At 37.0% G+C, this 13,330-nt stretch overlaps 1 protein-coding gene across 9 annotated transcripts in view; it reads right to left on the bottom strand.

Annotated features, from left to right (window-relative positions):
* Positions 1 to 13,330, bottom strand: part of SYNE1 (spectrin repeat containing nuclear envelope protein 1) — a 471,391-nt gene that overhangs the window by 317,783 nt on the left and 140,278 nt on the right. For 8 of the 9 annotated variants that reach the window (XM_065931098.1, XM_065931099.1, XM_065931094.1 and 5 more), the window contains exons 14-15: positions 5,053 to 5,165; positions 4,340 to 4,508 (exon numbers count right to left, since the gene is read on the bottom strand). In XM_065931098.1, coding sequence (XP_065787170.1) covers positions 4,340 to 4,508; positions 5,053 to 5,165 — 282 coding nt within the window. Of the gene's footprint in view, positions 1 to 4,339; positions 4,509 to 4,573; positions 4,675 to 5,052; positions 5,166 to 13,330 lie in introns of those variants that run through there. The other variant, XM_065931103.1, reaches the window with a different exon arrangement.

Genomic DNA, 13,330 nt, shown 5'->3' with positions numbered 1-13,330 from the left:
AGAGAAAAGTTATTTCCAGTTTCATTTTTGGTATGGGTGGGGAGAAGAATGTTTTAAAAATATTATAAGTATATAAATTCATTAAAGTACTTTTGAGTTTTCCTATGAGGACAAGGACATAACTTTGCTGACAAAGGTCTGTATGATCAAAGCTATAGTCTTTCCAGTAGTCATGTACGGATGTGAGAATTTGACCATAAAGAAGGCCGAGCAGTGACAAATTAATGCTTTCAAAGACTCTTGAGAATCCCTTGGACAGCAAGGAGACCACACTAGTCAATCCTAAAGGAAATCAACCCTGAATATTCACTGGAAGGACTGATGTTGAAGTTGAAGCTCCAACACTTTGGCCACCTGATGCGAAGAGTCAATTCATTGGAAAAAACCCTGATGCTGGGAAAGATTGAAGGCAGGAGGAGCAGGCAACGACAGAGGATGAGATGGTTAGATAGCATCACCGACTCAATGGACATGAGTTTGAGCAAACTCTGGGAGACAGTGAAGGATAGAGAAGCCTGGCGTGCTGCAGTCCATGGGGTTGCAAAGAGCTGGACATGACTTAGTAGTGACTGAACAACTACGAGGAAAACTAAATAATAAATTTTTGAAGGAAGAAGCCTTATTTGTTATTTTAGTTTTCAAATTGTTTCATTTACTTCTGCCCTTTCTTTCTGAGTCCTGAGCAACTCCACTTAGTAACATGAATTATTTTGTCTATTAGAATCACTTCAGCAGGAGGACTGCTAACTCACTTTTTCGCCATGAGCCATCTAGACAAAGTCTTTCAGAAGAATGCCAAATTAAGCACAAAAGTGTGCTTAAAATACTAGTGATGGGGTTAGTTTATTTTTTAGAAAATACAGCTTACGTGTGGAAATCAAGTTCAACAAATAAGCTGTGTTGGTCAAGGGACTTTTAAAGTTGATGGCACTTCAAGAAAAGGAAGCTATTTCTTTATGCTACAAAATTCAAAGTATTGGAAGGGAGTAAATTGCTACTCTGAAAAGAGAAATATAATAAATACAAAGCTCATCAATTTCACTCAAAGAGAGCTAAACCAGACAATTTAAGGTTTTAAAAAATCAACTGAGATGTGAGAAGTACTTTCATTAGAACTGCCTATTGACTTTAACAAAATCATTACAAATATTAGACTAAATGTTCATATTACATATGCTGCATTCATCTCTTTATCTACATCTCCAAGAGCTTTTCTTCTATGTGAAAGAATGAAATACTGTCTCATTTCTTCCACTATAAAATTGGAGCATGTGTTAAGTAACATGGTTATGTCACGAACAGTTCTGACATCAAGAACCAAACCAGTTATCTTCTTATTTACATTACAGTATGTAATCTATTGCCAGAATCCTCTGGCCTAATTTAATCAACAGGCATTCGTGAAGTATTAATATTTTCTAAGAATTCCTTGAGCACTTAGGGGCTGTGAACCTAAGTGCCTCTTAAAAGAGGCACTTTTTTAAGGAGGAAACACATTCTTTAGCTTCCCAACTCTTAAAAACAGTACCCTTTTTTCTTGCAGATAAGTAGAATAGAATTGAGAATTCAGATGAAGGAAAAGATAATTATGGAACTCTTAAATCCCAAATATTACTTTGCTTATTTGATGATGTAGCAGCATATGGCTCATTACAATAATGTTTTTTTAGAAACCAAGTAAAGGATTATATTTAAGAAACTGATTTTATGATTTTTTAAAAATCTTCATGCACTTTGAAATAGTCTCTTCTAAAGAGGATGATTTTCCCCAAAACTCCAGAAGAATGAGAGAAGCTCTGTGGGGTGTGACATAGAAGGAAAACAATGAAGCGCCAGTCTTTGTTCCTTAGAAAAATTCTTATTATTCTATTATTATTATTGTTAAGATTTTGGAAAAGATTATGTCTTCTAGACATTAAGTTATGCAAAAGTTCACATAGGTAGTGAGGAGCTGAGTCCTGATTCAACACATTCCTATGTCACTGGTGGCCACATAGAATAATCTGTAGGGTCCCAATAATCTCCCCAAGAATCCAACCACACCCTGGCCCAATACCATGCTGCCTATAATAACATAAGAGTAACTAATAGGTTGAAGCGTGGAAATGTAAAATATTGTCAATTATGGACCAACATTAAATGGAACTGATGTTTATGAAAATGACATTCTTTAGTTCACTGAGCTACATACAGAATATCATTTCAATTATTTGGACTTTTCAGTTTTTAAAAAAAATTTTTTCCTAGCCAATTCTGTTAGAGAGTAAAGTTCAGGGCGTGCTAAGTCACTTCAGTCATGTCTGACTCTTTGTGACCCTAAGGACTGTACTCAACCATGTTCCTCTGTCTATGGGATTCTCCAGGCAAGAATACTAGAGTGGGTTGCCATGGCCACCTCCAGGGGATCTTTCTGACTCAGGGCTTGAACCCACACCTCTCATGTCTCCTGCATTGGCAGGCGTGTTCTTTACCACGAGCACCACCTGGGAATTCCCATAAAATCCATAAACATAAAGGCTTTTGATGCAGAAAGATGTGGATTCTAATCCAGATTCCACTTCTTATTAACTCTGCCACTTGGAACACGTGACTTGAACATTCAAAAGTACCATTTCATCAATGAAACAATGTGAAAATACCCAGCCCACAGGGTCATCATTGAGATGGAAGATGACACATGCCAAATACTTGGCACACGGAAAATATCCAACATCCTCTAATTATTAAAATTATTGAACTATAAATATCTTAAACCTCTTTTGGAATAGAAGTTTAGGTGATAAATACATATCTTTCATCAGGGAACAAGAATATTAGGAAATATTCATTAAAGCCTGCTATATTTATAGAGTTATCAGCAATCTTACAAATAATTTTGCGAGTCACATTACCAAACAGTTTAAAATTAGCAGCTCAGTGAATGGCTATTTATGAAGTAGGTAGAAAGTACTGATTTTTTATCATTAATAATAATTCTTTAGTTACATATGCTTTCTGTGAGAAGTTCAAAGAGAATTATTAACATCTTTGTGTTGGAACATTAACCTGGTGAAATGGTCTCATTAGGCATTTCAATTTAATTGGCTGTCCTTAAATAGCGAGAACAAAGACGGATCCTGAATAATTACCTACTGAGCTCAGAGTGTATCATTCAACATGACTAAACCTGAAAATATACATGCATATCTGTATTTAATATTTGTAGGACTAATGCACATGCTCAAAGTTAAAAAAAAATCAGATTTCTCATTACTTTCCAAAATCATTCAAAATGAATAAGGGAACAACATATTGTCACATATTTCACATTTTTGGACAAATGTTTCCTAGAAAATTATAGTAAATCTAGAGAAAGATTTTTATTGCAAACTTGTTAATTTTTTTTAAATGCATGTTATTCATCTAGCATGTAGAAAATAACATTAAAATGTAGCAAAATATATTATGGTTCTAGAATGCTTCAGTAAAAATGTGATTTCAGTAAATATTCAGTCATGTTGGTAACAGAAGCACTGAGATAAGTCAGGTTAGAAATAGGCTTATATTTTAAATGAACTAATTTATTGATTAGAACTTCTGAATAAATACAAATGAAACAAAGGACTGAGATGTTCTATTAATTTTGTGAGCATATCTGTGTTGCTAATTAATTGAGGAGCATGTTTAACTAAGAGAAATAAACTACTTTTAATAATTATAATTCTCTGATTACATGTAAATAGAAACTGCTAGTTACAGTAGGACCTACTTCCCTTATTAATGCAGGGCTATTAGTCTATGTACATATAGGATTATCTATACTGATAGCCCAAAGTAGAAAATACTCCAAAAATTAAGTTCATACAGGTTCACAGACAAAATTTTACTTTTCCTAGGTGCACACAGAAAGTAATGAAACTCACAGAATGGCCATAAACAAGGCATGCTTGAACTAATTTAAAAAAAAAAAGTTCCCACTGAACAATTGAGAATTGTCCTAAACTACTCATGATTGGATTTTAGAAAGCTTAAAATATTGTTTAAGTATTTTAAGTCAGCTTCAGTGGTGAGCTCACAATCAGTTGGATGCAATACAAAAACTTTCTTTTTTTAAGCAAGAAAGCTCATCAAAATTGGTTCAATATGATTAATGCTGAAAAACATTTTATACTCCAAAGAAGACAGGTGTATATTTCAGATTGCTGTGAAAAGCTCACAGATTTACAGTAAACCCATTTTACACACTGGTAACTTAAGGTTTAAATTCAAGATAAAAGTAACAGTGTCCAGTAAACTGGAAGGTATTAGACACTAAACCCAGGGGTCCTCTGACCTCTGTCGGAGCCGCAGGGAGACTTACGATGTAGTTTTGTAGAAGGAGCTCCACTGATTCTCTCCCCCCATACTTGATGATCCAAGACCTCAGCTTTGACTCTGCAAGAACCAGCAGTGAGAGCAGACGGTACTTTAATTCTAGAAATTCCATTTTCATTAAGTGTAGCTCTGATGTGGAGGAAACAAAATGAAACCTAGAAACAAAACAGGGAGAATTTACAGAATGTAACTAATAGTAACAGAACGGGGCTTACTTAACCTGTTACACGTCGGTATTAAATAAAACGCAGGCACAAGGTCTTCTAAACTGTGGCTGATCAATCACTCTCAGGAAAGCTGGTTCGGTTTCTAGCTCTGGGTTTCAAGGCAAATCACGATTGATAGAAGTCTTTGATTTAGTTCTTTCTCCTGCCAAGATCGCTCTCATCTGTTTCTTTTAGAAGCTGTTTTTGCAATATTACATAATGTTCCTCACAGTGCTGAATAAAAATACAGCCTCTGAAGAAATCATTTCTGTGATTTTTCAGGCTGTGGATACATACAGGTTTCCTCTTTTCAACTAATTGTGTATTAGAATGTTGGCATTCTTAGCATAGGCTCTGGGAACCCAGTTTTTATGTACCAAATGCAAGCGTCTATGTAAAAAAAAAAAAATTAATTCAGAAAGAAAAGACACGGGAAAAAAGCATCCACCAAGCCTTTGAACTACACTTCATTCAAAATCAGACATTCCCTTACCTCTCGGCCATGTCCTCTAATTGATCAGGTGGCACTGGGATCCCGTTCACAGACCTGGTTCGGTAGATTTCATGGAATGCTCTTTTGTGGGCATCTGTGTTTTGAAGCAGATCCTAAGATACAATTTTTTTTAAAAAAAATAAAAAATGAGGAAACATGTTCACAGGAAGCTAAGAAGCATAATTTTCAGCCTGCACGGATGAGTCAATGTATCCAACAATTTGATGGTGCTGCCACAGCCATATGCAGGCTTTTACCTTGTACAGGAGCCTGGGTGCTTGTCCATAAGGCCCTGTGCTAGAGCCGCAGCTAATAATTATGGCATCTTTTAAACACACATGACACTTACACGGCAATGCATTCAGACATTTTAAAGGCACATGGTCCAAAGGAAGATGTAGTTAGTGCTATAGACGATAAATGTTAGCATTTTTCTCTTTCCCTGATTTTGAATCTATTGATTTTCCAAAGCTTAAAACTAGGTACCGCTAGTTTAACCCTTTAAAGGTAAAACTGACAATATTAAATTCTCTATTTTATTCTGAGTGTGTGCAGGCTACCCTAAAGTCATGCTTGCTTGCCATCTTAAAGTAAATCAGTTACATTACAACATATTAGGAAAACACCCTATGGTTAGAAGATTTCAAACAAGCATGGGGAATGTCCCATAGATATCACAGTGGGAAGAGAAAATGTGGTGTTTGTAAAGATTCTGTCTAGATTGTACAGAACTACAAAAACTTTTAATAATTTATTTAGATTTGTTTTCTGAGTTTTTCACTGTCAGAAGACATATTTATATGAAGATTCACATGTCCTTCACAATTCCTAGATAATTTCTCACATAAAAGCAAAGAAGGAGAGAGGTGAAAGCAGATTCATGCCGTATTTTCTAGAGTTTAGGTGGTTTCTCAACAGCAGAGTAAATAGGCAACAGATTGTCACTCACTGAAAAATAAGATACATTAACCTACCAGAATGAATGAGAAAAATCAACACTCTATTGGGACTTCCCTGCTAAGAAGTGGCTAAGACTCTGCAACCCAATGCAGGGGGCTTGGGTTCAATCCCTGGTCAGAGAACGAGATCCCACATGCCACACGAAAGGTCCTGCATATCACACCAGAGACTAAAGATCCTACATGCTGCAACTAAGACCTGGTGTGCCAAATAAAAAAATATATATATATATATATATTTTTTAATTTAATTAATTAATTAATAGTTTCACACTAAGATTTAGTAGATTAATCGGAGAAAACAGAAGCAAGAAAACAGCCTAAAACATAAGAAAGATACTTGCTAGATAGGTACAAATGAAGGCTTTTATATATAAATTAAGATGCTAAAGTCATATGTGTTTGTTAACATAAGGGATTAATTTTCTTTTAGTTCAGAGGACGTTATTTGTTACACTGTAGAAAAAAATTCAAGCCCAAACTATTTCTATCTTGATATGTATTTGTTATTATCACCTTCTGATGTGCTTTGAGTCTGCAGGTAATGGCACAGACATTCACAAGTTCCCTGTTCCCAGTGGGAGGGCCCCACAAGCATTTCAGAGCTGATCACAGAGAACAGAGGACCATCCTAGAGCAACTACTGCCTTAGTATTTCAATCACTTGTCTGCCTCCTTCTTAACCTGGAGACACAGTTCTATAGCTTATGTCTTGACCAAAACTCCCCCAAATGACTTCAGGGCATGTTTAGAGCCACCACCACTCTCACTTCTTATTTGTTCTGTGTGAACAAATTAACCTTTTAATGTATGGGTTGGGGGGGTCTGTGACTCTATTGGAATATCCAAATGTCCAGATGTCTTCCAAGAAGCTTTCCCTGTTGTAGTTTTCTATATCTAATGACTTGAAAAAAATCTTGACAACAAATCAAAACAAACAAAAACATTTTCAAACATGACAAAAGAATACAGATGTTGTGATGCTGCTGGGTCCTCTGAAAGGCCGTCTCACTACAAAGCAACCAGATGCTGAGCACAGCGTATGACTTCAGTTCACTAGTGGGTTCACAGGAAGTAAGTGAAACTTTAAGTCTCCCATTTTCAGTAAAGCATGACCCAAAACTGAATCACAGAACTATGAACAAGATTATTGAAAAAGCTGATTGTCCTGGACAGATATCAATACCATGCAAGTTTTGGAACTTGAATAATGTGAGAAATATTGAAAGTGAGAACTCAACATTTAGCCAGAACCCTCAAAGAGAGCTGATGTGTCCCTGGTTGATAGCAAATGCAAACACAAAAGGAAGAATGCAAATATCGCCAAACACAGGAGACATGCTACCACGAGTGAGAACCAGCAGAAACAATACATTCACAGTGTTAGAAAAATGTAATTTAATACTTGACAATAACAGTTTGTAAGTTAGAAGAGTAGGACCTGGTTAAAGTGTTCTTAATTCCTTATATGGATTAAGAGGAGGTCAAGACACTGATTTTCAATTTCATTAAGTATCTATGGTATAATTTCAAGGACAATCATATTACACAACTGCAGTTTATAACTTGAAGATAGTTTTAGGAAAAACATGGAATAAGAAAAATAGGCAAGAAAATCAACAACAACAAAACCCCTCAATCAAACATTTTAAAGCAATTTTCCTCCAATTAAAAAATTTAAAAACGGGACCTTCAATCAACTTATAAACAGGAAGAATGTAGGGAAACAAGAAAGAAAGAAAAAGTAGGGCAAATAGAAACAAATTCAGATATATCAATAATTATAAATAAATATGAATGGAATATATATTTACTTATCAAAAGGCAGAGATTGTCAGATTAGGCAAGCAGAATAGAACTATCTGCTTTTTAAAAGAGATATTCCGAAACATTAAGAACAAGGATAGGTTGAAATTAATAGAATAGAAAACAACAAGCCAGGCAAATTCTAATGAAAGAAGGATCGTAAGTGTGCATCAATATCAGACAAAGAGACTCCAGAACAGAAGTCATTACAAGTTATTAACTGCTTAATTCATTATTGTTTTCTTGGGTTCCAAAATCACTGTTGATGGTGATTGCAGCCATGAAATTAAAAGATGCTTGCTCCTTGGAAGAAAACAAACCTATGACAAACTGAGATAGCATAGTAAAAAGCAGAGCCATCAATTTTGCTCTAAAATTAATTGTATATTCTGGAATTTTGTTCTAAAATTAATTGTATATCCTAACAAGTATCTGTTGAATGGAATTGGACTTCCCATAAATCAAATTTATGGGAATTTGAGTATCCCACTCAGTTCAGTTCAGTTTAGTTGCTCGGTCACATCCGACTCTTTGCAACCCTATGGATCGTAGCACACCAGGCCTCCCTGTCCATCACCAGCTCCCAGAGTTTGCTAGAACTCATGTCCATTGAGTCAGTGATGCCATCCAGCCATCTCATCCTCTATCATCCCCTTCTCCTCCCACCTTCAATCTTTCCCAGCATCAGGGTCTTTTCAAATGAGTCACTTCTTCGCATCATGTGGCCAAAGTATTGGAGTTTCAGCTTCAGCATCAGTCCTTCCAATGAATATTCAGGACTGATTTCCTTTAAGATGGACTGGTTTGATCTCCTTGCAGTCCAAGGGACTCTCAAGTCTTCTCCAACACCACAGTTCAGAAGCATCAATTCTTCGGTGCTCAGCTTTTTTTATAGTCCAACTCTCACATCCATACATGACTACTGGAAAAACCACAGTCTTGACTAGACAGACCTTTGTTGGCAAAGTAATGTCTCTTCTTTTTAATATGCTATCTAGGTTGGTCATAGCTTTTCTTCCAAGGAGCAAGCGTCTTTTAATTTCATGGCTGCAGTTAGCATCTGCAGTGATTTTGGAGCCCCCCAAAATAAAGTCAGCCACTGTTTCCACTGTTTCCCCAGCTATTGGCCATGAAGTGATGGGACTGGATGCCATGATCTTAGTTTTCTGAATGCTGAGTTTTAAGCCAACTTTTCCACTCTGTTCTTTCACTTTCATAAAGAGGCTCTTTAGTTCTTTGCTTTCTGCCATAAGGGTGGTGTCATCTGCATATCTGAGGTTATTGGTATTTCTCCCAACAATCTTGATTCCAGCTTGTGCTTCATCCAGTCCAGTGTTTCTCATGATGTACTCTGCATATAAGTTAAATAAGCAGGGTGACAATATACAGCCTTGACGTACTCCTTTCCCTATTTGGAACCAGTCTGTTGTTCCATGTCCAGTTCTAACTGTTGGTTCCTGACCTGCATACAGGTTTCTCAGGAGGCAGGTCAGGTGGTCTGGTATTCCCATCTCTTTTAGAATTTTCCAGTGTTTATTGTGATCCACACAGTCAAAGGTTTTGGCACAGTCAGTAAGCAGAAGTAGATGTTTTTCTGGAACTCTCTTGCTTTTTTGATGATCCAACAGATATTGGCTATTTGATATCTGGTTCCTCTGGCTTTTCTAAATCCAGCTTGAACATCTGGAAGTTCACGGTTCATGTACTGTTGAAGCCTGGCTTGGAGAATTTTGAGCATGACTTTGTGTGAGATGAGTGCAGTTGGGTGGTAGTTTGAGCATTCTTTGGCATTACCTTTCTTAGGGATTGGAATGAAAACGGACCTTTTCCAGTCCTGTGGTCAACTGCTGAGTTTTCCAAATTTGCTGGCATATTGAGTGCAGCACTTTCACAGCATCATCTTTTAGGATTTGAAATAGCTCAACTGGAATTCCATCACCTCCACTAGCTTTGTTCATAGTGATGCTTCTAAGGCCCACTTGACCTCAAATTCAAGGATGTCTGGTTCTAGGTGAGTGATCACACCATCATGATTATCTGGGTCATGAAGATCTTTTTTGTATAGTTCTGTGTATTCTTGAAACCTCTTCTTAATACCCTCTTCTTCTGTTAAGTCCATACCATTTCTGTCGTTTATTGAGCCCATCTTTGCATGAAAATTTCCCTTGGTATCTCTAATTTTCTTGAAGAGATCACTAGTCTTTCCCATTCTATTGCTTTCCTCTATATCTTTGCATCGATCACTGAGGAAGGCTTTCTTATCTCTCCTTGCTATTCTTTGGAAATCTGCATTCAGATGAGCATAACTTTCCTTTACTTCTTTGCCTCTCACTTTTCTTCTTTTCATAGCTGTTTGTAAGGGCTCCTCAGACATCCGTTTTGCCTTTTTGTATTTCTTTTTCTTAGGGATGGTCTTGATCACTGCCTCCTGTACAATGTCATGAACCTTCGTCCATAGCTCTTCAGGCACTCTGTCTATCAGATCTAATCCCTTGAATATATTTGTCACTTCCACTGTATAGTCATAAGGGATTTGATATTGTCTTCAATTTAAGTTTGAATTTGGCGATAAGGGGCTCATGATCTGAGCCACAGTGAGCTCCCAGTCTTGTTTTTGCTGACTGTATAGAATTTCTCCATCTTTGGCTGCAAAGAATATCATCAGTGTGATTTTGATGTTGACCATCTGGTGATGTCCATGTGTAGAGTTATCTCTTGTGTTGCTGGAAGAGGGTGCTTGCTATGACTAGTGCATTGTCTTGGCAAACCTCTATTAGCCTTTGTCCTGCCTCATTCTGTTCTCCAAGACCAAATTTGCCCATTACCCCAGGTATTTCTTGACTTCCTACTTTTGCATTCCAGTCCCCTATAATGAAAGGAACATCTTTTTTGGGTGTTAGTTCTAGAAGGACTTGTAGGTCTTCACAGAACCATTCAACTTCAGCATTATTGGTCGGGACATAGACTTGGATTACCGTGTTATTGAATGGTTTGCCTTGGAGACAAACAGAGATCATTCCCACAGAGAAGCATCCCACTATGCTTCTTTACATTGTTAACCTAGATACTGTTAAGTGTTCCATCACTTCATAGCAAATAGGTGGGGAAAAGTGGGAACTGTGACACGTTTTATTTTCTTGGGCTCCAAAATCACTGCAGACAGTGACTGCAGCCATGAAATTTAAAGTCATATGCACCTTGGAAGAAAAGCTATGACAAACCTAAACAGTGTATTAAAAAGCAGAGATGTCACTTTACTGACAAAGGTCCATATAGTCAAAGTTATGGTTTTTTCAGTTCTCATGTGTGGATGTGAGAGCTGAACCATAAAGAAGAGTGAGCACTGAAGAACTGATGCTTTCCAACTGTGTTGCTGGATAAGACTCTTGAGAGTCCCTTGGACAGCAAGGAGATCAAACCAGTCAATCCTAGAGGATATCAACACTGAATATTCATTGGAAGGACTGATCTGAAAGTGAAGCTCCAATACTTTGGCCATCTTATGTGAAGAGTCAATTTACTGGAAAAGACCCTGATGCTAGGAAAGATAGAGGGCAAGAGGAGATGGGGGCAACAGAGGATAAGATGGTTGGATGGCATCACTGACTCAATGGACACGAGTTTGAACAAACTCTGGGAGATGGTGAAGGACAGAGAAGCCTGCCGTGCTGCAGTTTATGGGGTCACAGAGAGTCGGATATAACTTGGTGACTGAACAACAATAATAACTATAAACACTGAAGCTTAGTTAATACTGGGCTCCCTCAGGGCTCAGCTCTTGACTTATTTTCTGTCTATACGTATTTATTTAATCTAAGTCTCCAAGCTTTTAACATCCCTTTATATACCAAGGACTCTGACTATTTGGCCCCCTCCTGTCTCTTATCTCCCACTGCCCACTCCACATATTCGCTGGGACATGAAAGAGTCTCATACTTACCTTCCCCCAGACTGAACTCCATCTTTCCTCCCAAATCTGCTTCATTGCCTTTCCATCTCAACTGATGGAAACGCCATTTTTCCAACTGCTTGGTTGAAAAATCATAATGTCATTTATGACTCCCCTTCCTTCATAATCAATATCTAATGCTAAAAACTCTTTGTTCTGCCCTTGAAATATACTCAGAGTCTATTTCTTATCATCTCTGTAGCTATGACCTTTCTTCAAACCACCCTACCCAGATCATTTAAATTGTTTCTCTTCTACCTTCTATGACCAGTCCAGCCATATCTTCACACAGCACCAGAGTGATGCTGTTAAAAGAGTGAATCTGTCATTCCTCTGGTAAGAAAGTAGATGGGAAAGATCACTAGGATATAACAGGAAATTAAGGATGCTAAAAGTGCATTTAAGGAATGTGACAAAGTGCAAAGAAACAAAACTGGGGGAAAATGGAGGCTTAACTACAGGCACAAGAATATTTTGAATAATTTTATGCCAATAATTTTGAAAACTTAGTCAAAGGAACAAATTCTCAGAAAGTATGATTAGCATTATTGACCCAATTACAATCTTGAAAGCCTGGATATTTCTAAAACCATTTTTAGAGGCTGTTTTTTTTTTTTTTTTTAACAAGAGTAAAAAACAAACAATAATCATTGCTCTTACAGAGTTGAGATTAAACTGAAGGAGATAAAGCAATAAATAAGATAAATAATTAAATTACCATTGGAGATGAAGATAATGCTAAAGAGAAAAACTGAATAGGGAAGGGGAAAGGATGTTGTCCTTTCAAAGAAGTGGCCGAGAAAGGATTGACTCAAAGGTGGCCAAGAAAGGATTGACTAAAAGGTGACCTTTCAGTAAAGGCCCAAGGAGATGAGGAAGAATGCCTGGAAAATATTTCAGGCAAAGAGACAAGAACATTCCAGAAATGTTGGCAAGGGCAAAGGCCTTCTAATAGGAACACATTTGCATGTCTGAGGTTCTCTTTTCAGTGTGGTTTCACTGACTCCCCTGCTTAAGATTGCAACACTGCCTAATCTTCCTTGTCCTTCTTCCTTCTACTCTAATATAAAATGTATTTATTTATTATATTAATTATTTCTTAACTGCCTCCTCCTATGAAAAGGCAAGTTATATTAGGCTAGAGGTTTTGTCTGTTTTGCTTATGGATATATCACATATGCCTAGAACACTACTTTGCACATAGAAAGAGCTCAATAAATATTTGTTGAAAGACAAGGAAAGACCATTTTAGGACCATATGGTCCTGTCTAAAATTACCATAAAATATCTGGTTTATGCCAAAAGGTTGTTGATAATTGGTTGTATTTGGTCCTATCCAAAATGTCGATGGAGATATTTGGTCCACATCAAAAGGTCCTTGATATTTGGCCCTGTCCAAACTATTTGTTCCATGAACCAAATACACTCATGGACATTTTGGACCAAATGTGAGCTAACTGGAAACACTGGAAAGAATAGAAAGAAAATTAAGAAACCAAATGGGTAAAGTAGTTCAGAGATGAAGGATTAACTGTCTAAAATGCTTCCAATAAAGGTAAACTGA

Source organism: Muntiacus reevesi, chromosome 3, assembly GCF_963930625.1.
Source record: "Muntiacus reevesi chromosome 3, mMunRee1.1, whole genome shotgun sequence".
Classification (NCBI taxonomy): Eukaryota; Metazoa; Chordata; class Mammalia; order Artiodactyla; family Cervidae; genus Muntiacus; species Muntiacus reevesi.
Note: the sequence above shows the minus strand (reverse complement) of the source record. Positions and strands in the feature narration are given on the sequence as shown.